This window comes from Xiphophorus couchianus, chromosome 1, assembly GCF_001444195.1.
Source record: "Xiphophorus couchianus chromosome 1, X_couchianus-1.0, whole genome shotgun sequence".
In the NCBI taxonomy this organism is placed as follows: domain Eukaryota; kingdom Metazoa; phylum Chordata; class Actinopteri; order Cyprinodontiformes; family Poeciliidae; genus Xiphophorus; species Xiphophorus couchianus.
The window spans coordinates 1,608,293-1,628,632 of NC_040228.1; the positions used below are offsets into that span (position 1 = coordinate 1,608,293).

The 20,340-nt window shown below is 39.6% G+C and overlaps 1 protein-coding gene across 3 annotated transcripts; it reads left to right on the forward strand.

Annotated features, from left to right (window-relative positions):
* The first annotated feature begins 436 nt into the window (after positions 1 to 436).
* On the forward strand, positions 437 to 19,567 carry tti1 (TELO2 interacting protein 1). Of its 3 annotated transcripts, none has more exons than XM_028020278.1 (14): positions 437 to 1,342; positions 1,788 to 2,530; positions 3,652 to 3,989; positions 4,065 to 4,320; positions 6,130 to 6,307; positions 6,939 to 7,234; positions 7,504 to 7,923; positions 8,014 to 8,173; positions 8,997 to 9,161; positions 9,334 to 9,479; positions 11,471 to 11,611; positions 12,449 to 12,653; positions 17,515 to 17,602; positions 18,801 to 19,567. In XM_028020278.1, the coding sequence occupies exons 2-14, from the start codon at positions 1,805 to 1,807 to the stop codon at positions 19,006 to 19,008; spliced, it is 3,327 nt and encodes a 1,108-aa protein (XP_027876079.1). In that variant the 5' UTR covers positions 437 to 1,342; positions 1,788 to 1,804; the 3' UTR covers positions 19,009 to 19,567. The 3 variants fall into 3 exon arrangements, with proteins under 3 accessions (XP_027876079.1, XP_027876073.1, XP_027876064.1); XM_028020272.1 differs by having other exon boundaries at positions 437 to 576; positions 1,018 to 2,530; XM_028020263.1 differs by having other exon boundaries at positions 437 to 576.
* The last annotated feature ends 773 nt before the right edge of the window (positions 19,568 to 20,340 follow it).

A 20,340-nucleotide genomic window follows, 5' to 3' on the forward strand; every position in this document is an offset into this window, starting at 1 on the left:
TAACTCAGAATAAGCCTAAGAAATAAATTTAGGAAAACTTCTTTATTCTGGGGTGTGATTTGCATAATAGTGATTGGGGGTAACATTAGAGTAGATGGAGTGTCCGTCCAGGGAGACTGTGGTTCTTCCTGGACCTGTAAGTGGAAGTCAATGGATGGCTAGATGGAAATGAGTTACTTTATGCTTAAATCTAAATGAAACCATAAGGTAAATCAACAATCAGAAATCTGTTTTAAATACATTTTTAAATGTAATTATATTCTAATAATATATACTGCATACATTTTTCTATTATATTCTGTTTTAGTAGTTTGTAACATAGACATAATAAAGAGTTAGTAAAGATACTTTTCTTTATTATATGTATGTTTGTATTGGAAGGATCTAATTCTGAAAAGGGCCGGAAATTATTACTTACCGTCACAAATGTGCGTCACTGACACAGAATGATGACGGAAACTTCATCGAGTACAGCGGTAACTTCTTCGGGTCGATATGTTTTTCTTTATTTTTTTACTGTAGTTTAGTTTCTCAGTGACGTCTCAACGACAAGGCCTTACTGTTGCTGGCATGAAGGTAAGCTGTTTTTTCCACTGTGTCTCTTTAGTATTGAAGCTGTTAGCCTAGTTTAATCACTGAGGTGCGACATCACGTTTTACTAACACTATTTTATTAGTGTTTTTAAAGCGTTTATTTTTATACTAAATCATGCAGTATAAGAATATAACCAAATTTACCAATTTTTTTCTTTTTAAACCCAGCTAAGATTTAAGAGCAGAGAAAAATATAAGCTAACCCATTCATTACCATCAGCATCAATGTCTGTGTTCTCAGTAGGTAAAGAGGATGGATGTACGACGGCGTGATGGGGCCATTATAGATAGAACATAACAAATGCTTTTTCTAGAAATTTTCTAGAAAAAACATGAACATTTTTAAGTTTGAGAAGTCGAAAATGTTTGACTTTCGAAACTAACTTTGTAGTTCTAATAATATACGTTTGCTTTTTTTCTACAGGCAGCAAGCACAGTAAACACACAGCTTGACGTCGACTGATAATTCCTCCATACTGTACAAGAATATAGCAAGAATATAACATCTGCTTCTAATACTATACCGTTATCAGAAGTCGAAAAATCAAAGTCAAGTTTGTAAATTGGAGAAATAAGAATACTGATTACTGAATGCCATGCGCAGAACTTGAATCAGTTACTTTAAAATATTTGGATTATTGGAATTAAACCAGAATTAAAGATGAGTAATTATCATATACACAGATCTGTTTATTACCATTGGACAGATGTCCAGATCCAACCCTTCACTGTCTGACTCTTCCTCTCAAGTAACGTTGAAGTCATTCTCTCTTTATAAAACTATATGGCTCAAATAAATGTTTTGCAGTCCTTCAGTAGAACCAGCTTTCTCTTCTTCCTCACTCCAATTGGCTTCTTCCTCCAAAACAGCAGATTAATTGCTACCTCCACTTCTGTGTATTCAAAATTTGATTTGACTTACTCTCATTACATCACAAGATGGCGCTGGTGTTTTGATGAAAACAGTACAAGGCACAAGGGAGTTTATAGTAGTTTGTGAGAAATATTTATTATTAAAAGCTTTTATGAAAGCACAGTAGTTCATCTTTTTAAATTATATATGTGATTTTATATATATATGTATGTTATTTTATATAAAGTCAGTGAGACTTTATATAAAATAACCTGAAGAACACATTCATTAAAGTGAACAGTACTGAAGGTGTTACATCAGCTCCCTGTGCTCTCTTACAGAAGTGGCCCTTGCTGTGATGCCTCCAGCCATGCCTCAGATTAATGATCCGAAGATTGCCTTCGCTTATCTGCGCCCAGCCTGCGTTCTGCTCACCAAGGAGCCCTCTGTGACAAATGTGGAGTCGCTGAGCGAGCAGTTGAAAGACATCCACGATGCCTCGCTGCAGCAGCTGCAAGAGTATGTCCTCTTCCCCTTGCGTTTCGTCCTCAAAGTCCCGGGGCAGAAGAAGGAAAAGCTGGTGCAGTCTGTGGCCGAGGCAGTGAGCTACGTTCTGGAGAGGACATGTGTCCGGAGCTGGGACATGCTGCGTGATGTCTTCTCTGAGCTCTGCGTCTGCCTCTGCTCCCCCACAGACCCGGGCCAACCCGCAGGTACGTCAGAGGAGCTGAAATCTGCCGTGCTGCAGTGCCTGGATGCTCTGCTCCACTCCGCTTATGGCGACATAGTGTTCAGACTGTATGAACCCTCGATGCTGCCCGGACTGGGTGCTGCTGTGTCGCTGCTGTTGGCTTTAGGAGAGAAAGACAAATCCAGAGAGATTCAGACGGCGGCCTTGAAGTGCCTCCAGTCTTTGATTCTACATTGCAACTGCAACCAGGAGCATGTTGCCCCATTGTGGGATGAGCGATGTTCTGTAGGCAGCACCATGGCTTCCTTCTTACCTGGGGTCACTTCGGCTGCAGCGAGGATCATCACTGGAGATCTGAGGCAAGGCCATGCGGTTACTGTCAGGGCCATCAAGGTAAAAACACTTTAGTCTTCTTCAAAATAACATGAATCCCTTTCAGAATTTTAGCATGATGAGCTGCAGTTTTCTGCACTATTGTTTGCACACCTCACATGAGTTTGCATCAGTTAATTCACACATATCTGTTAAAATGGACTTATTTTCTTGAATTTAAGATAGATGAACATGATATGTCAACAATGTTGGTTGTTTATGAAAGAGCACCAATAGTAACTGGTGTACAGTGCTTTGCAAAAGTATTGATCCCTGCTCAACTATATTAGTGCAGAAACAATTAATCGAATGAATTGCGATTAATTGATTAGTGAAATAATCAACTAATTTAGTAATCGGTAACTGTAGAATAAGGAGTAAAAAAAGATTATGAAAGATGCATATATACATTTTTTATCTTTGATGAAAAACCTTCTTTATCTGTAAATCAGTTTTACCCAGAACTCCTCAAGTGACATAGATTCAAATTCCTTAAAACATTCAAAGAATCTCTTTTCTGATCAATTACATGTTGATGTTAAAAATGTTTTCTATCTGCAGATGCATCTTTGCTACAAATGATTAAGCATTCGCTAAAAGAATGACATGTTATTGGACTTTAGGCAATACAATGTTTAATTTATTATTTAAATATTGGAACTGAACTATTGGTTCATTTTCTTTTGTATTTCTAATATTGTTTTAAAAGCTGTAGGTGGTTTAATAAAAACCTGGAGAATGTGTTCATTTTTTTCACTTTAAAGAAATGAAAAAAATGAACGCATTCTCTAGGTCAGAATAGAAGGTCAGAATAATCGATGGAGTAAGTCATTCCTAAAATGATGATTAGTTACAGCTCTAAACCTCATTCACATGATATCATGTTACAGTGCAAACTTCAATGCATTTTACTTGGATTTCATGACATAGACCAACACCAAGTAGCTCTACAGTTAACAGTTATTTTACTAATCAATTATTCTGACGATTAATCAAGTAATCTGATATTTCCATGTACTACTTTGCGTTGCTCACAGATCACAATAATGTGCAAAGAAAATAGTAAAACAAAACTGTGAATAGTTTAAGGGTCATGAATACTGTTTACACCGTAGAAAAATAAAATTCCTGCTCTGGTTCAGGTGTGGTCTGGGTGTGTGGTTCTGGTCATGGAGGATGCCCAGCTGCAGCGCAGTGAGTCCTGCAGCATCGTGTCACCAGAGCTGGGGAGGATCGGCCAGCTGGTGGTGCAGCGGAAGGCGGACTGGGTGAAGGCGACGGCGGGGAAGCTGTGTGTGCTGCTGAGGAGGATCATCTCCTGCTGCTCCGCCCACCAGCACTGGAGGGTGAGGCTGGAGACGGTGGAACTGGCCGACCGTCTGCTGGCAGCATGCGGTCAGTCACTGAAAGAGTGTCTGGGTCCACTGCTGGAAGCTCTGGTGGGAGCGATCAATGACGAAGACCCCAGAGTCAGACAGAGGTTTGTTTTTGTTTTCTTACTGAGTGGAAAAAGAATGAGAATGGCCCGACTGGAGCCCGATGTCTTCTTGTTCAGGTGTGAGGTTGCTCTGAGAGACGTATCCCAGAGGAGTCAGAGCGCCACTAGCAGTAAGAACCTGACTGACATCCTATCTGAGAACCTCCACTCTTTAGCCACCTCCCTCCCCCGGCTGATGAGGACTGCCGATGACCAGAAGAAGCTGTTTGTCCTCAACGTGTTGCTTGGTTACCTGAAAGTCCTGGGACCACTTGTCTCTGTGGTGTTAAACTCTGCTGCACACCTGAACAGGACCTCTAAAGCGTTAATGCAGGTAACAGTGTGGTTTAGTATTTTGATACTCTTCAGAATTGAACTTATAAAGACTTAATATGTGGAGGTGGTGCAAGGGGGAAGTCTTGGGTTCGGTTCCCATACCCCTAAGATCTTTGGCACACATCTCCCTCTTTCTCTCACAGCCTATTTTCTAAATGGTCGGACCAAGTCGTTTTGCAAGTCACAAATAAGTCCCAAGTCTTTCCACTCCAGTCCTAAGTGTTCCCGCATCTTTAAAAAGCCTCAAATTAATGTACCTAAAATTAAGGCCTTAAAATAAATAAGACAAAATGCAAATTATCTTTAAATATGCTAATCACAAGTCTTAAATCTAGTTGTGGGAGGATTATTAACTATTTTTCCTCAATGAACTTTTCAAGAATTTTATTTATGCTAAATGTTTCACATGTTTAGCTTAAAATCTGTTTTCTGTGTGTGTGTAGTTGTAATGAAAATGTCAATCAGTAAGTTGGGTCTTTCTGTGTTCATGTTGTTTCTTTGCTTTTGCGTTACATTTCCTGAAATATTATTTTACATTATAGAACATTCCACTTTGTTTTTATCCCCTCTCAGCTGCATCAGATTTGGTCTTTTTAATCAACGGGTCAATTACAGAAAAAAAAAGTACTGAAAGAAACTTGATTATTTAATGATTACTCATTTAGTTTTAGAAACATGTTGCATTTATTGCATTGGAACAATATAATAAGAATAGCCTAAATGTCCAAAATGGAAAGCGTTTAATTAATTTTAATACTAATTGTGTCTGTTGTTGTTGAATGAATGGATTGTTTCTGTGATCATAACCCTATTACATGTGAATAAATCTATAAGTAGGAGGGGATGAATTGGAGGAAGATGCATTTATCTGGGAGAATTAGCCACAAGGTGGTGCTCTCGTCTCAAACTTTAATAAAGGACGCAACACGTCAAATTCCCTCTATTTAAAGACAGAATGGTTCAAATCTATATGTGGATGACAATTTAAAAGACTAACATCATAAGAACAAAGAGATGGTGAAAGTCAGATGGTCTCTATTTTTCTTTATAGATGCATTTGAAGCCAATGTATCATTTCTATATTTGTTTATTTTTGAATGAATGCAGATGGAAATAAAGCAAACTTGATGAAAAAGTAAATGAGCAAAGTCTTAAAAAACCTTCACCATTTTCTCTCAATTTTAAATGCTTCACACCATCAAATAAATGCTTAACGAACACAAAAAAAGCCATTTTCAAATGATGATTTCATTTATTAGGAGGAAAAACTATCCAAACCAACCAGGCACTGGGTGAAAATTGATTTGCCCTTCTCACACAGTTTTGGTACAGTCTCACTACATGAGAAATTAGTTAAACAGAATCTGCCTGGTTTTTTTCATACATCAGCTTGAGTTGACAATTCATCCAGGAAGTCACAAACAACCCAGAACAACTGCTGAAGCTCTGCTGGCCTCACTTGCCTAAGTTAAGGTTAGTGTTCATGATTAAGCTCAATAAGAAAGACGCTGGACCAAAATGACCTCCAGTTCCAAGGTGAAAGTGACTGCTGGCCGAAAACAAACACATCTTACATTTCTCAACAAAATCCTGCTGATCTTCAAAACTTTTAGGAACGTTTTTTGTGGATTCACAAGGCAAAATTAGATTTTTTAATATCATCATCTCAATAAACCAAAATTAAGGTTTTGGAATAGCCCAAACTCTGGAGATAAAATTGGTCATTACATGAGCTCTAATGGACTTTCTGGTCTTTTCCTGGAGAATTCTCAGTTTATCCTAAATGATTGTTAAAATGTGTGTGCAGGTGCTGGAGCTGGATGTGATGGATGTTCGTATTGTGGAGGAGCGGAGCTCCACTGATCCCATAGAGAGCAGCTCCGACTCACACCACTCCGACAGCGCTCACACTCAGAGGAAGCACTTCCTGTTCTTCACCGACGACAAGATCTACTGCGTGCTCATGGAAATCTGCCGAACATTAGGTACTATTATACGACAGAGTAATCTAAAAAAATATAATACGAGAATAAAGTAATCAAATTACAACAATAAAGTCATAATGCTACAACAGTAAAATTGTACAAGAATAATGTTGAAATCACACGAGAATAAAGTCATATTATATTACGATTTTAGTTTTGTATTACTATGACTTTATTCACCGTGTTATTCACCTACTGAGTGTTCACTCAGTAAAACACTCAGTAGTTCTACTGAGTATTGATCAATTTAATCGAGGCCGTCAAACAACAGAAATGGATAAATGTAATCAGTTTTGATCACTAATATGAAGCCAGGAGGCCCCGATGTTTTAGGACCAGATTAAAAGATTAAGTTCAGCTAAGTCCTGCTTTATTTATGCAGCACTTTCAGCAAAAACAAACGAAACTTAAATAAAACTTACTTTAGCCTGTATTTTAGACCCATAAAAATTAGATAAACTCCACAATAACTTCTGATTCCTTCGTGTAACTCTGGTTTCTGTCTGATGAAGAAAAAACGTCAATAATAAATGAAAAACCCTGAACAAAAGCCACAAAGCTTTACTTTACAACAATTTACCACAGTTTTGACATATTTTAGCTATTCTTCATCTACTTTTTCATTTTCCAGGTTACTACGGCAACATCTACCTTCTCACCGACCACCTGTTGGACTTGTATCGGCAGTCCTGTGTGTACAGGAAGCAGGCCGCCATGGTCCTAAACGAGCTGGTGGGCGGTGCCGCCAGCGTCTCGGTGGCAGCGCCGGCCAGCTGTTTGGACAGTGGGGACTGCCCGGCCCCCTCTGCCTCCAAGGAAGACCTGAAAGCAGTGGTGGTGTCTATCATGGAGGAATACACCAGCCTGAACAACTGGCACCTGAAGACTGTGAGCGAGGAGACAGACATAGACCGTCAGGATCAGCAGGTGAGGCTTCCAGCAAAGAAAACTGATAACAAGATCAGCTGTTTCTAAATTCTGTTATTTACGCAGTTAGTTTCTTATTCAGCTACAAGAAAGGAAAGAAAGAAGGACGGAGTGAACCAAAGTTTTCAGAGTATTTTTCAGCACTGCACTTACAATAATTACTGACCAGAAGAACTTCAAGCTGAATGTGAACACTGATGGTACTGAAGAAAAAAGATGTATTGTCCAGCATCATTCATCGTCACAGGCCAACTTGTCATTGTTTTCAGCTGCTGAGTCCTTTCAGTCTCCAGTCCATCTCCTGCGGTGATATCATCAGGAACACCTCAAATCCTCTTCATCAAGCAGTTCCTTCTTCATCCGTCTGCCATTTGACCTCACCGCCTACATCTGCCATCCACCAGCTGAACAGCAACATCTGGCAGCTGTGCATCCAGCTGGAGGGTGTGGCCTGCTTTGCCCAGGCGCTGCAGCGCGACTTCCGCCCGCTGCTGATGACAGTGCTCTACCCGCTTTTGGAGAAGGCCAGCGATGAGTCGCTGCTCGTTAGCCAGGCGGCGCTGGGTGCCATGACGATGGTCGGCACGGCCTGTGGTTACGCCTCCCTGAAGGAGATGATCAGAGACAACTCGGACTACCTGCTCAACGACGTCTCAGTGAACTTGCAGAGGCTTGGTCAACACCCACAGGTACTCCTCAGGTTCAGAGGAGTACAATTATCAAGCCTCAGTTTAGGCATTTCTAACCTTGTGACGCCATTTTCCCATCCGACCAACCAGGCTCCACGGGTATTAACGGTGATGCTGGCTCACTCTGACTGCAGCCTGCTGCCTCTGGTTGGGGACATCGTACATGATGTTCTGATGGCTCTGGATCTCAGCTATGACCAGTCAGCCACTCTGTTTGGCTCTGTGCTGCTCGCACTCATGAAGGCACTGGGTAAGGAGATGCTAGCTGATTACATCACACTCGTCTGTATTGCTTAATAAATTAAGAACTTCACAATTCAATTCACGATTCATTGCTTCAACATTGCTTTGAATACTTCAGTATGGGTTCAGTAATAAGCAGTATGCAAAGTTTTCATTTAACCCTTTTTGTTCAGTATTGGAAATACATTAAAAGATGCAAATAAACAAATAATTAAATTCCTTTTTTAAATGGTGCCTAAAATACAATAATATATTCATTTAGTGGACACTTGATCATTTGTAGCGAAAGATGCAGCTAAAACATACTTCTAACAATACTTCCAGGCTCAAACCTCCACTTAGTGTATGGTTGATCTGATGACTGTTTTTTGGTTTAACCATTTAATAAATGTATTGAAAATGTGCTTAATAGGACATTTTTTTGAACCAGGTGAAGCTAGAACTGCAGCTTGACGAGTTGTGGGTAGAACATATTTACAAAAAGGGTTTATTTATTTTTTTAAAATCTTAAATAAAAATTTTGGCTTCAGTTTTGGCTTAATTATTGCTCTGACTGCGTTCTTTTAAAAAAATACCTTTTTTAGAGGCTCTATAGTTACCAATTATTCTATAATTAAATTAGTTGAAGATTATTTCAATAATCAATTCATCACAATTAATCCAATTCATTTATGTATGACTTATTTATTTGACGCAAACCCACCGGTTTGGGCAGTCCATATTTTACCCACCTCTGCTGTTCTGTGCCATGCAGACCATTTCTTAGTTGTCATTTTCTGAATAAATAATGTGTTGTTGAATTGATAGTAATGTCTTTTTCCCCCTTTTAGCCAGCTGGTTCCCTCCATCATGCTGTAGGACCAGTAAGCCTCCCAGTTCTAGAATTTCTGCTGAACTGGAAGATTTTGACATCTGCCAGTTCCTGCTGGATTATCAAAAGCAGAAGGAGTTGGCAGAGGGCATTGGGATCGAAGCGGATGAGACGGAGGACCTTGGTAATATTTAGGCATTACCAAGCACAAACTGACATTGTTAAGGTTCTATTCATAAAACGTTATGGCAGGCCAGAGTATTGAGTTTGACACGTGGTTTATATAAATAAATTTAGGTTAAAGAGGCAGGACTCAACCAGGAAGCTAATTACAGCTAAAGCTAATTGTCTTCCAGAAGTGCCGCCTCCTGCAGAGTGTGAGGAAACTGTTGATGGACCCGACATGAAGGCACAACTCCCACCACACCTCAATATTGCTAAAGACGTCATGGAGCGCTGCGTCCACCTGCTGTCTGACCCCAGCCTCAGACTCAGGCTCAAGGTGACGGGTGGCAGAAAAGTCCAATCCTCCAGAGCTACCATCCTGCAACGTTTAAGCATTTATCAGTTTCCTTCGACTTAACATGCACTTCTTTTTGTTATTATGTCATATACAATCTCCAGCAAGGCCCTGTAGATTTAGATTTCTCTTAATTAGAAAAAGTAGGTCTCAAATGAAGGTAGAGATCATTCTCTGTACTAAATGCTGCCATGGTGAGTAGACCAACAGGACATGTCCAGGTCACTTAATGATGAAGGTATTAATCCATGTGGTCAAGTATTACAGCTGAATCTAGGGCTGGACGATATGGCTAACATATTTATCACATTGGAAACGTTTCATATCGGTCAATATAGTTATTTATTTATTCATTTTAAATATCTGAAATACAGATGATGTGACCTTTCCTGTTTTATCCACAGTTTTTAGAGTTTTTTTTATTTTTCAGCAGTTATGAGGCTGAGTGGTGAAACATGAAACTACTCAGCAGGTAGTTGCTAGGCAACCAAAGTATAAGTGAATTAGCTGATGCTACCAACCTAGCATATCTAGCTGTGAGAGGCCTTTCCTCTGCCTACATCCCCCAGAATGCCATACACTTCTGGATCTGAGTTCAGTAAAATTACTGAACACTGCTCATTTTGAAAATGTTTTTAAAAAGTTCTAAATTTCTGTATCTAAAATTAATACCTTAAAATTTCTTAAATTCACAAAAACCATAAGTTGGCCTTAATTTTGACACTAGCAGCCCTATTTAATTTTTGTATATGTAGTTTGCTCACTTTTTTGTCAGGCAAAGGTTTGAGTACTTACATCATCAATGATTCAGCTGAGACTGTTGGTAAAGTAGGGCTGCTCAGTGGCGCAGTTGGTAGCACTGTTGCCTTGCAGCAAGAAGGTCCTGGGTTCGATTCCCGGCCGGGGTCTTTCTGCATGGAGTTTGCATGTTCTCCCATGCGTGGGTTCTCTCCGGGTACTCCGGTACTCCTCCCACAGTCCCAAAACATGACTGTTAGGTTAATTGGTCTATCTAAATTATCCCTAGGTGTGAGTGTGTGTGTGCATGGTTGTTTGTCCTGTATGTCTTTGTGTTGCCCTGCGACAGACTGGCGACCTGTCCAGGGTGTACCCCGCCTCCCGCCCGGAACGTAGCTGGAGATGGGCACCAGCAACCCTCCCGACCCCATTAGGGACAAGGGTGAACAGAAAATGGATGGATGGATGGATGTTGGTAAAGTAGCAGCTGATATATCCTTGCTAGCTAGCTTATTTGCATCTATCATTGGTAAGTGAAGAGTTATCACCAGTTGGCTGGACGATGTTCATTTTCGTTACTGTCTCATTTCTGTTGCAAACCCATATGAGGCGAGGCGCACTCTGCTACATAAACAATGTTTGGCACTAAGCAGGTGAGGCAGTAGAAAGCCACATGCAGGATGAGAAGCACAAAAGCTGCTACCAAGAGCCACCAACATACCTCAGACATTTCACAGTTTTTGCTATGCTTGATTGTAATACAGCACAATGCTTCCAATCAATCTTTATATTTATAGTTTTCCGGTCTTAAATTTTTATTTTTTTTCCCTCCCCTCCAGAGGGTCTTTTGTGGGCTCTAGTGTCCCTTATATGAAAGTAGGCTGACAGGAAAGGGGGAAGGAGAGGGGGGAAGACATGCGGCAAATGTCGCCGGGTCTGGGAATCGAACCCGCAACGGCAGCATCGAGGACTCAAACGTGGGTTGCTCTATCCCCTACGCCACCACAGCACGCCCCCGGTCTTAAATTTTATTAAATTGAAATCTGCAGACACATGTTATTGCCTAACTCTAGCTGAACCTCAGCAGACTTTGATGAACACTCTCCTACCTTATAGAATGAAATCAAAATAAGATGTCAGATAAGGTCAAAAGTTTTTGGTCTCTTAAATCTAGTATTCAAGGATTCACACTTATGCGTGGTCATAATATTTCTGACTCTGTCCTCCTTCAAAAGGTTCTGGATGTGCTGGAGCTGTGTGTGTACGTGCTGAGTGAGAGGGAAGACGAGTTGCTGCCCATGGCTCATCGCTGTTGGCCGGCTCTACTTCAGAGACTCACAGCTGATGACCCGTTAGCAGTCCTCAGAGCCTTCAGGGTTGGTTTACAACTTACTCAGAGTTATGATTGTCTGACGAGCTTTTTAAACATTAGAACAAAATGCAGTCTAAAGCATATCAGAAGAGAAATCTCAACATAAATTTTACACATAACAAGGACTGTAGACAAAGTGTGGATCATTTTAGGTAAAATTGTTAGTAAATTCTCTAAACCTGGGCAGTCTGCACACCCTTAAAAAGTCTTAAATTCAGCATCTAAAATCAAGGCCTTAAAATGTCTAAAATCATTAGAAAATTTAATTTCGCCTTAAATGTTAATGCCAGGCTGTTATTGTGGAAGAACTATTTTATATTCTACGTATATTCTATGCAGTTCACTTTTCTAAAAAGTAAAAGGTTTGAGTCAGACGAACGTCTTCATTACGATCTATGACTCAAGGTGGTTGTGGCTACCGCTAACTAGCTGCTAGTAAATCCTTACTAGTGTAGCTGGCTAGCTTTTTTGTGTCCATCATTGGTAAGTGTAAATTTATCACCAGCTGGCCAGTCGGCGTTCATCTTTGCCAACGGCTCACTTCTATTGCAGTCTGTACGATGCTACCTGGGTTTGGCACAAAAAGCTTGGCACTACTATATAAAACATGTAATTTTCTTCTGTACATTTCTGTCGTGGCACAGATCTTAAAGTTCATCCATCAGGTTGTAATAAAGTCTTACGTTTGATTTGGTTGAACCTGCAGAAACCCTGAAACTTTTTGGTTACCCTTAATAACTAGCATGTTTTTAGAGGTAGCACCTGTTTTCACATAGCCTTTTCTAGTTATTTTTTATTCGTTTTTAAATTGATTTGAACTTAAACATTTCTCCACAATTAGGTGCTGTGTATGCTGGGTGAAACCTGCGGTGACTTCCTGCGAAGGAGGGTTTCTAAGGAGGTGCTACCCAAGCTGAGCTCCTCACTGGCACGGCAGGCTCCGGTCAGCGCCAAGGCCGGCCCGGTCTACACACACACTTTGGCCTACAAGCTGCAGCTGGCAGTGCTGCAGGGCCTGGGCTCGCTGTGTCAGAGACTGGATCTGGGTAAGAGAAACCAGACACATCTGCAAAGGTAGCGCATGTCTGACATTTGACCTCTTTAGACCTGGATGATTTTATTTTGTTTGTCTAAGACCTTCAAATAATTGCCTGATTTGTGAAATTTAAAATTGTGAGATATTTATGAAGACTAATGGAGATCTCCTCCTATGTGGGTGTTTTATTCAGCTTGAATAAGCATAAATATCATTACATGTTTTATGAGGCTATTTTCCTCATTTGTTTATTAATTTAATTAGATTTAGCACATTATTGGGCACTATGTAGTTGTACTCTTGTACCACCACGTGGCAGTGTTGTATATCACTGACAATTACAACCTAACTTGTGCTTCTTTCTGTTTCTGTGCTAATATTTACTACATAAATCTATGATTTAGTTTTTTCATGGGTAGAAATCTCCACATGAGTTCATATAATCAGGGCCGCTAGTGTTGGGAAGAAGGTTGGTGCTTTCGATCAGAGTCAGCATCCCCTCTGATTTCTAGATTGGTATGTTGTTTTATTTTAAAAAATTTAATTATAAATTCAATTTGCTCTCATGCATAAACCATAATGGAAAATCATTAGTGAAAAAGCCTGGAGGCAGCAGAAGCGTTTGGGTTCAGCATATTTTAAAGATGACTTTGAAGATTCAAAGCCCAGCCAGCTGAGCCAACAGGAAGCCAGCGAGTCCTCCGCTGCTCACGCAGTAAAGCCCGCTCACAAGCTCCATTACACAGCAGTGCAGCAAGCAACACTGCTAAATGTGCAATCAGCAAACCAGGAAGTAGGACTATTTGACTTCTACATCTGGTGATGCGTTTTTCCTCTTTACTGAATTTAAGCCCAACTTTGAGCATATAAACTCAAAATATACAGTAAAAGTTGCCAATTTTGTAAGTAGCAGCTGAATTTTCATCTATGCATAACTACCAGCTTTAGAAATATACTTTGAAGGTACAGTATGTTGCAACAGTATTCATAAGTCTTGAAATTTTCTACATTTTGTAGAAAATTTCATTACAGCCACACATTTCATTGTCACTTGTTTTTTCAAAGTTGTGCATACTGTACATCTTTAAAAAGTTAGAATATTATGAAAAAATTAAGCATGTTATGTCCCCCATTTCAGAAAGTTAGATTAATTAGATTCATTACATTTACAATGAGACATTTCAAGCATTTATTTCTTGTAATTTTGATGATTATGGCTTACACATAATGGAAACTCAAAATTCAGTGTCTCAGAAAACTTGGTTATTTTAGATAAGATCAATTAAAAAATATATTTTAAAAAGAAATTTCAGGCTTCTGAAAAGTATGTTCATTTCTGTGCACAATGTACTTACATGACTTAGTGCATCAGTGCGCCGTGCCCCGCATGCAATCACCCTGTGGTTCAGCTGAGGTGTGGTGGAAACCCAGATTGCTTTGGTAGCTGCCTGCAGGTCAGCTGGCTTGTTGGGTCTGATGCTTCTTGTCTTCATGTTGACAGCAACCCAGAGATTTTTAACTGGGTCAAGGTCAGGAGAGTTTGGTAGTTTGCTAGCCAATCAAGAACAGGAACGCCATGGTCGTTGGACCAGCTTGTGGTACCTTTGGCAGTGTGGACAGTCGTCTCCAGTCTCAGCTGATTAAGTTTGAGTTTCTGAAATATTACACATTTTCTGAAACACTGAACTTTAGATTTCTATAAGCTGTAAGCCACAATCATCAAAATTCAAAGAAATGAGTTGCATAAAACATTTTCAGTCACAATCATCCAGAACTTCTTCATATAAATCCCTGGAAAGTTTGTTTTAGTGATTTTGTGCAATGTGGAAATGCTTAAAGGGACAGACTACTTTTTAGAGGCTCTGCAGATTTTCAACTGGTTTGAAGTCTGTTTAGAGAGAATGGAGGTTTGAAGCCGAGTGTGGATTTTCTGCCCTGCTCCCCACTTCACAGCAGAGAAGTGAAACGGGTGATGGTGATATTAGGAGTGTCGCACCCTCCGTCTGAAACCCATCACTGACAGATGAGGAGTTAGCAGCCTGTGACACAGAGTGTCAACGCTGTCTGGTCAGCTGGTATTAGATTTAACAGTGATGAGGTCTGCAGTGGAAATCAAATTTGTTTTATTTAAATTGTAGATTTTTCTCTCTGATTTTTGTTCTGAACAAATGAAGTTTTTTCTAATATAGCCTAATTTTTTCCCTTTTCCCTCATAATATTGTCTTACAAGCCTTTTCTGAACTGTATTCCACTGATCCCAAAACATCCTCTGCCATTAAGCTTCTTTCAATCACAAATTTCTTCTTGAACCAATAAGATGGTAAATCAACATGGAAAACATGCACCACCTTCCCTGTCTTTGTTCTGATAGGCTGCTGTTTGAAGCCCATGTTATCTACCAGGTCCTATTTAGCTTTGAAACAGGACTCGTTTAGTTTGGAGATAAAACATCCCAACAGCAGTGAATCAGAGTTGGTAGTTGAATTCAATATTTGCTTTCATTTCATATTTTACATGTTTTGATATGGTTAGCACTTCTGCAAACAAAATGTGTCACTTTGACCATGAGGGCCACTGCTTATGCCTATGTGTTAACTGTTTTGAAAATGTGGAGTTGGCAGCTGCATGAAAGCAGTGAAAAACAGCAATATGGAGAAAATAGAGAAGAAAGGAGGGAAAAACAAACGGATGGAAAATGTTCACTGGAAGGAAAACATTATATGGATGTAAACTGTTAAACAAACTGAAATTGTTAACTAGACGGATGAATGGATGAACTCTCATATTTATTGACATATCGGCTTCACCAATATTAATCCATTAACTGGGTCTACCAGTTGCCCCAAATTCTGACCCAGAAATCCAATATGGCTGCCTCAGGTATAAAATGTAGTTCTACTTGACAGACATCTTGTATCCACATAAACCAGTCATACACAGTGTTAAATATCATTAATAGTTGATGAACATTGTTACTGTACTACTACTTACCTTTACCGCTATTGTAGGGTTAAGTTGATTTGTACTACAACACATTTCAGCAACAAGGCAGCTCAAAGTGCTTTACACCAAAAAACATACAGTAACTAATTATGAAACAAGCAATAAACATTACATTTAGTCAATATACCATCATCAAAATCATTAAGGAAATACACTGACCAAATATATTGATCAATGTTCCACTTACTGTTAATCAAAGGCCTCTGGGTTTGTAGCTGGGTTTGTAGAACTCAGTGTTTAAGCTGTTTTTCAGTTTTCTGGAAGTTTGTTCCAGATTTGTGGTGCATAAAAGCTGAATGCTGCTTCTGCGTGTTTGGTTCTGGTTTCTGATTCAGAGCAGAACCAGAACCAAAAGTCCTGATTGGTTTGAAAGGCTGATACAACAGCAGCAGATCTTTAATGTATTTTGTTTCTAAGCCATTCAGTTTTTCTTGATCTTGCTCTGACATTCGTCCTTTAAGCCTGGAAAGCTGTTCAGGTGTTAGAAGACCGACTTTGTAACAGTCTATGTGTCTCAGAAGGGTCAGGTCTGATCGCTACACCCTGATTTGGACCTGATCACTAGTTTTAGTTGTGGCTAGTGACTCTGATCACTGAGAACATCAATTAGTAAATGTAGTGGGGTTCCCAGAACCTCTGTTCATTTCATCAAATAAAAAGTGGTGTTGTGCTCCAGAGCCTTACGATGGAAACTCAGCCTCTTACCCATTGGAGAGCATTGTAAACCTCATTTAACTGGAACCATGTAAACATCTGTCTTATCAGCCTGAGGAAAGAAAGGGCCATGCTTCTCCTGCTTGGCTTTCCTGCCTAGAACTTAATTCTGTTCCCCTGTTCTGTCAGAAGGGAAGAGATTTAGTGTCAGAGATGAAGAGAATGTGAAAGAGCAGAAGAGAAACAGTCAACGGCTGCAACCTCACTTGTGTGAATACCGATTTGGCTGCCGCTCACCTCTGGGACACTCGCAGCAAGCCAATTACCAAGCCTTAGTCACAGCGAGGGAAAGACAGAACCACTGATTGACTGAAGCCAATGATACATTCCAACCCGGCTCAACTTTCAGCTGCATTTCCTCACCATCTAACAGCAGCCAGCCTTTTTTAGTGCTGCTCACCCTCTAAAGCCTTGATTCAATGAAAGACTACAGACTGAGTGCAAAAGGAGAGAAGAAAGGGGATAAAAGCGGTTGCTAAATAATCCCATTTAACTCTGAAATGTGCGCTGCTGCTTTTATTCTCGACTCACATCGAGTAGGCATGTGCCAGCCAAGTGTGGGCTGAATTGGTAAACAGAGTAAGCAGAGAAGGAGGCAGACATGTTTTGAAATGAGGCTTGAAAGGCAGCCCAGTTTGCAGCTTAGGGAATTGGTAAATGTCTGCTGGGAAGGATGGAAAAAGAAAGGGAGAGAGAGAGGCACAAATGGAGGGGAAAGGCGATGAAAGAGTGGTGAGAAAGTCAAGTGGAGAGAGAGAGCAGAAGCTGGCAATGTTATGACAAATACTGCAAAATGACAGATAAGGGAATGGAGACAGGTGCATCTGACTACATCAAAGTGCAAAAGAAGAAGAAACAAAGATGTGGGAAAGGAAAGAGGAGAAACAGGCACTTTTTCTTAAATGTGGAAGGGTGTATGTGTGAAATCCACCCTGAGGGAGATTTTCCCTCCACCACCTCAGCAGTCTTTCCTGACCTCGTTAGGAGAGAGGTAAAGTCCAGGCTGGACTTATCCTACTGCCATGTTTCACCAACACTCTGGGAACGGAGCGGTTTGATCAGAGCTTTGGAAAACCCTTGCAAGGGTCGTGATTGGGATGTTCTGTTTGGTGTTCACAGGTTGGTATAAATGGTGTCTGTGTTTGGTTTTGCAGGCGAGGCGGACCTTGATGTTGTCTCTGAAGCCTGTCTGCCCTACCTGAGCTGCAGACAGCCAATCAGGCTGCAGGAGGCCTGTCTGAGGTGAGACCTTTATGGAGGAGGGAAGTTGATTCTGCAGGAATGTATATACTGTATTTAACTGTAGCGCTGTCATTCCTGAGGAAAATATGGCCAAATAAAACAATACTTTCAAAGTTAAAATCTGACGACTTAATGATCTTTATAATAAAGGTCATACATTGTCTTGGAAGTTCACCTGGAAACTACTGTTTTAAAAATGCTAGCTGACATTTTTGACATAAGATGCTAAAGACACTTTAGATTGTCGGATGTCGACCCCAAAGCTCTGATCAATGCTTCACTAATACTTTTATAAAGAACTTACATAAATACAAGCCTGTCGCAATAAATCAATGAATCACATGATAAATTAAAACAAGTTCAATAATTTCCATTTGGATGATTTATCATATTTCTCTTTTCTTTCTTTCTACCAAAAACTGGATGATAAAAATCTTCTGTCTGGTATTTTGATCTCAACTACATAATTTTCTGAAGGACAATTTAATTTACAGAAACTTCATCATTAATTTTATTTGTTGTTTCTATTGTTTTGTTTATTTATTTTGGACATTTAAAATGTCTTCCAGTGTTAAATGTTTGTTAGAATTTAAAGTTTGCGGATCTTTTAAAATGTGTTCTTCAAACATTATGCCATTACCATTATAATACTTAAAAAACTCTCTGGAAGCAACAATATCGTTGTTTATGAGATTTCTGGGACAATTTATCATCCAGCAAAATCTGTTATTGTGACCAGCCTCCATCAAGTATCTTGATGAAACTGAAATAGCTGAGCTGTTTCCAGTCAACTAAATTAAATCTACACCATTATTTTAGTTAAATTAAAACCTTTATTTTGTCTCTGTGAGATCTCCACCAGATTTTATTGATGTTAAACGATTTGTGCATTTATTTTTGTTTTGAAACTCTCTTATGTTCGCAAAAATGAAGCACATATAACAATATTTCTTTTCTTTTAACTTTTATTTTATGAACACAAAGCAAAAAGAAATAAATTTTAGTCGTTACTGTCTGTTTTCTACAGCTCTGTAAAAAACTAAGAAGATATGAAGCATTTTGTGACCATGAGTAATGTCATCATAAGACTTGCAGTGACTTATGAAACAACTGTTTGTCTCAATGCTGTTCAACATGTGAGTTGCAGAATCAACATTAGTGCCACATTAAACAGAACGGCTCTGTTTCTCCTTCACAGCGTTTTCCATCACTTAATGCAGCTGGATCCGGACAGCTTCTGGTTTACGCTGAACCAGATCCACTGCCCTTCGTCCTACATGTCGCCCCCCCACCCTGACCTCCGACCCCTGCAGCTGGGTGGGACGGGGCGGCCCAGAGACGAGTACTCGGACAACGTGCTGAAGCTGCTGAGGGAGGAGTTTGCCTCCGACTCAGACCAGCTCTGACCACAAACGTTCAATGAACCGGAAAAAAAAGAACCTGTTATGTTTTTATATGTGAGTTTACATCATGGTGTTAAATAAAAACACCATAACTTCTACGCCAACGTCCAAACCAGGAACAAAGCTGGCTGCTCTTTCCACTCCCTCAGAGGTCTGACTTTTCATCTGCCTGACAGACGGGTGCATATTGGACATGAAAATGAAATGTTAATTTTCACGTCTTTTCTTTATTGTTCAAAGAACTGACTGAATCGTCCCGCTTGTTTTGAATAAATTAACAATTCATCCACATAAAATTAAAACTGTGGGTCTGTTTCTTGATTTAGAGATTTAACTTTCTGGTATGCATCTTATTATAAATCCTAGCTTTTTATATTGACAGCATGTTATATTTTATTTTAATTTTATCTTGTCTACAATTGCTACTCAGCGGTGGTTGTTGTGTGTCTTGTCTCTATGCTGCTGTAATTGCGAAATAATTTCCCTGCTGGGATGAATAAAGTAATTCTATTCTATTCTATTCTATTAAAGTTCTATATTTACCTCTTTTTAACGTGTCAAATCTATCAGGATTATTTTGTATTTTCTACATATCCAAGTCAATAAGGAAAATACATTTGCTGATACTGAGTCTGAATTCTTTTAAATTTAATAAATCTGTGTTTGTGTTTTAGGAGTTTTTCAGTAAGTCAGAATATCATGAAAAGTTAATTCATATCTGGAATTAAATAAAAAAAACACCTTAATTTAGATAATGAAAAAAACCTAAATTCTCTTTCACCCAAAAAATTGTGTTTCATAAGACATGTTTTAAAAAATAAACATTTTTAATACAGAAGTATTAACTTATGGCCAACATAATCACACCGAAGACTAAACTGTTTTACAGCAGATAAAGGTGATTGTTGAAGATGTTGGCTGTTTTCAGTGCTGTACTGAAATTATTTCCAGCTGCTGGTTTTTGGGCAAAAGGCCTTTTTTCCTTCAGCTGACTACACAGAGAAAGGCTGAGCTCTGTCCTGTTCAGGACAATGTTGTGTAACACGAACATCATGACACTGAAATCCAGCAGGGGTCAAAGGGTCATGTGTAAATGAAAAAAACAGGAAGTCACCTCTGTTATCACATCCCCTCAGCCCTGAAAGCTGCCTTCCTCCCTGCTCTGTAATCAATGTACATATGCAGCGTCTGATGTGTGTTGGGGACAAGATGGTCACATGTTTTGTATTTAGCTGGCCCCAGCTTTAATGCTAGCGAGCGCCGCACGGCGCCTCTTTATCTCCTCCTGTGCTGTTGCTATTTATCCTGCTGACATTGCTGACAATAGCACCATTA

What these genes read in the sequence shown, in the direction of transcription:
- tti1 (XM_028020278.1), top strand. Translation starts at nt 1,805, where the DNA reads ATGCCTCCAGCCATGCCTCAGATTAATGATCCGAAGATTGCCTTCGCT. An exon ending in TTACTGTCAGGGCCATCAAG is followed by an intron (nt 2,531 to 3,651) that starts GTAAAAACACTT and finishes GCTCTGGTTCAG; the next exon opens with GTGTGGTCTGGGTGTGTGGT. An exon ending in CAGTCCTCAGAGCCTTCAGG is followed by an intron (nt 11,612 to 12,448) that starts GTTGGTTTACAA and finishes CTCCACAATTAG; the next exon opens with GTGCTGTGTATGCTGGGTGA.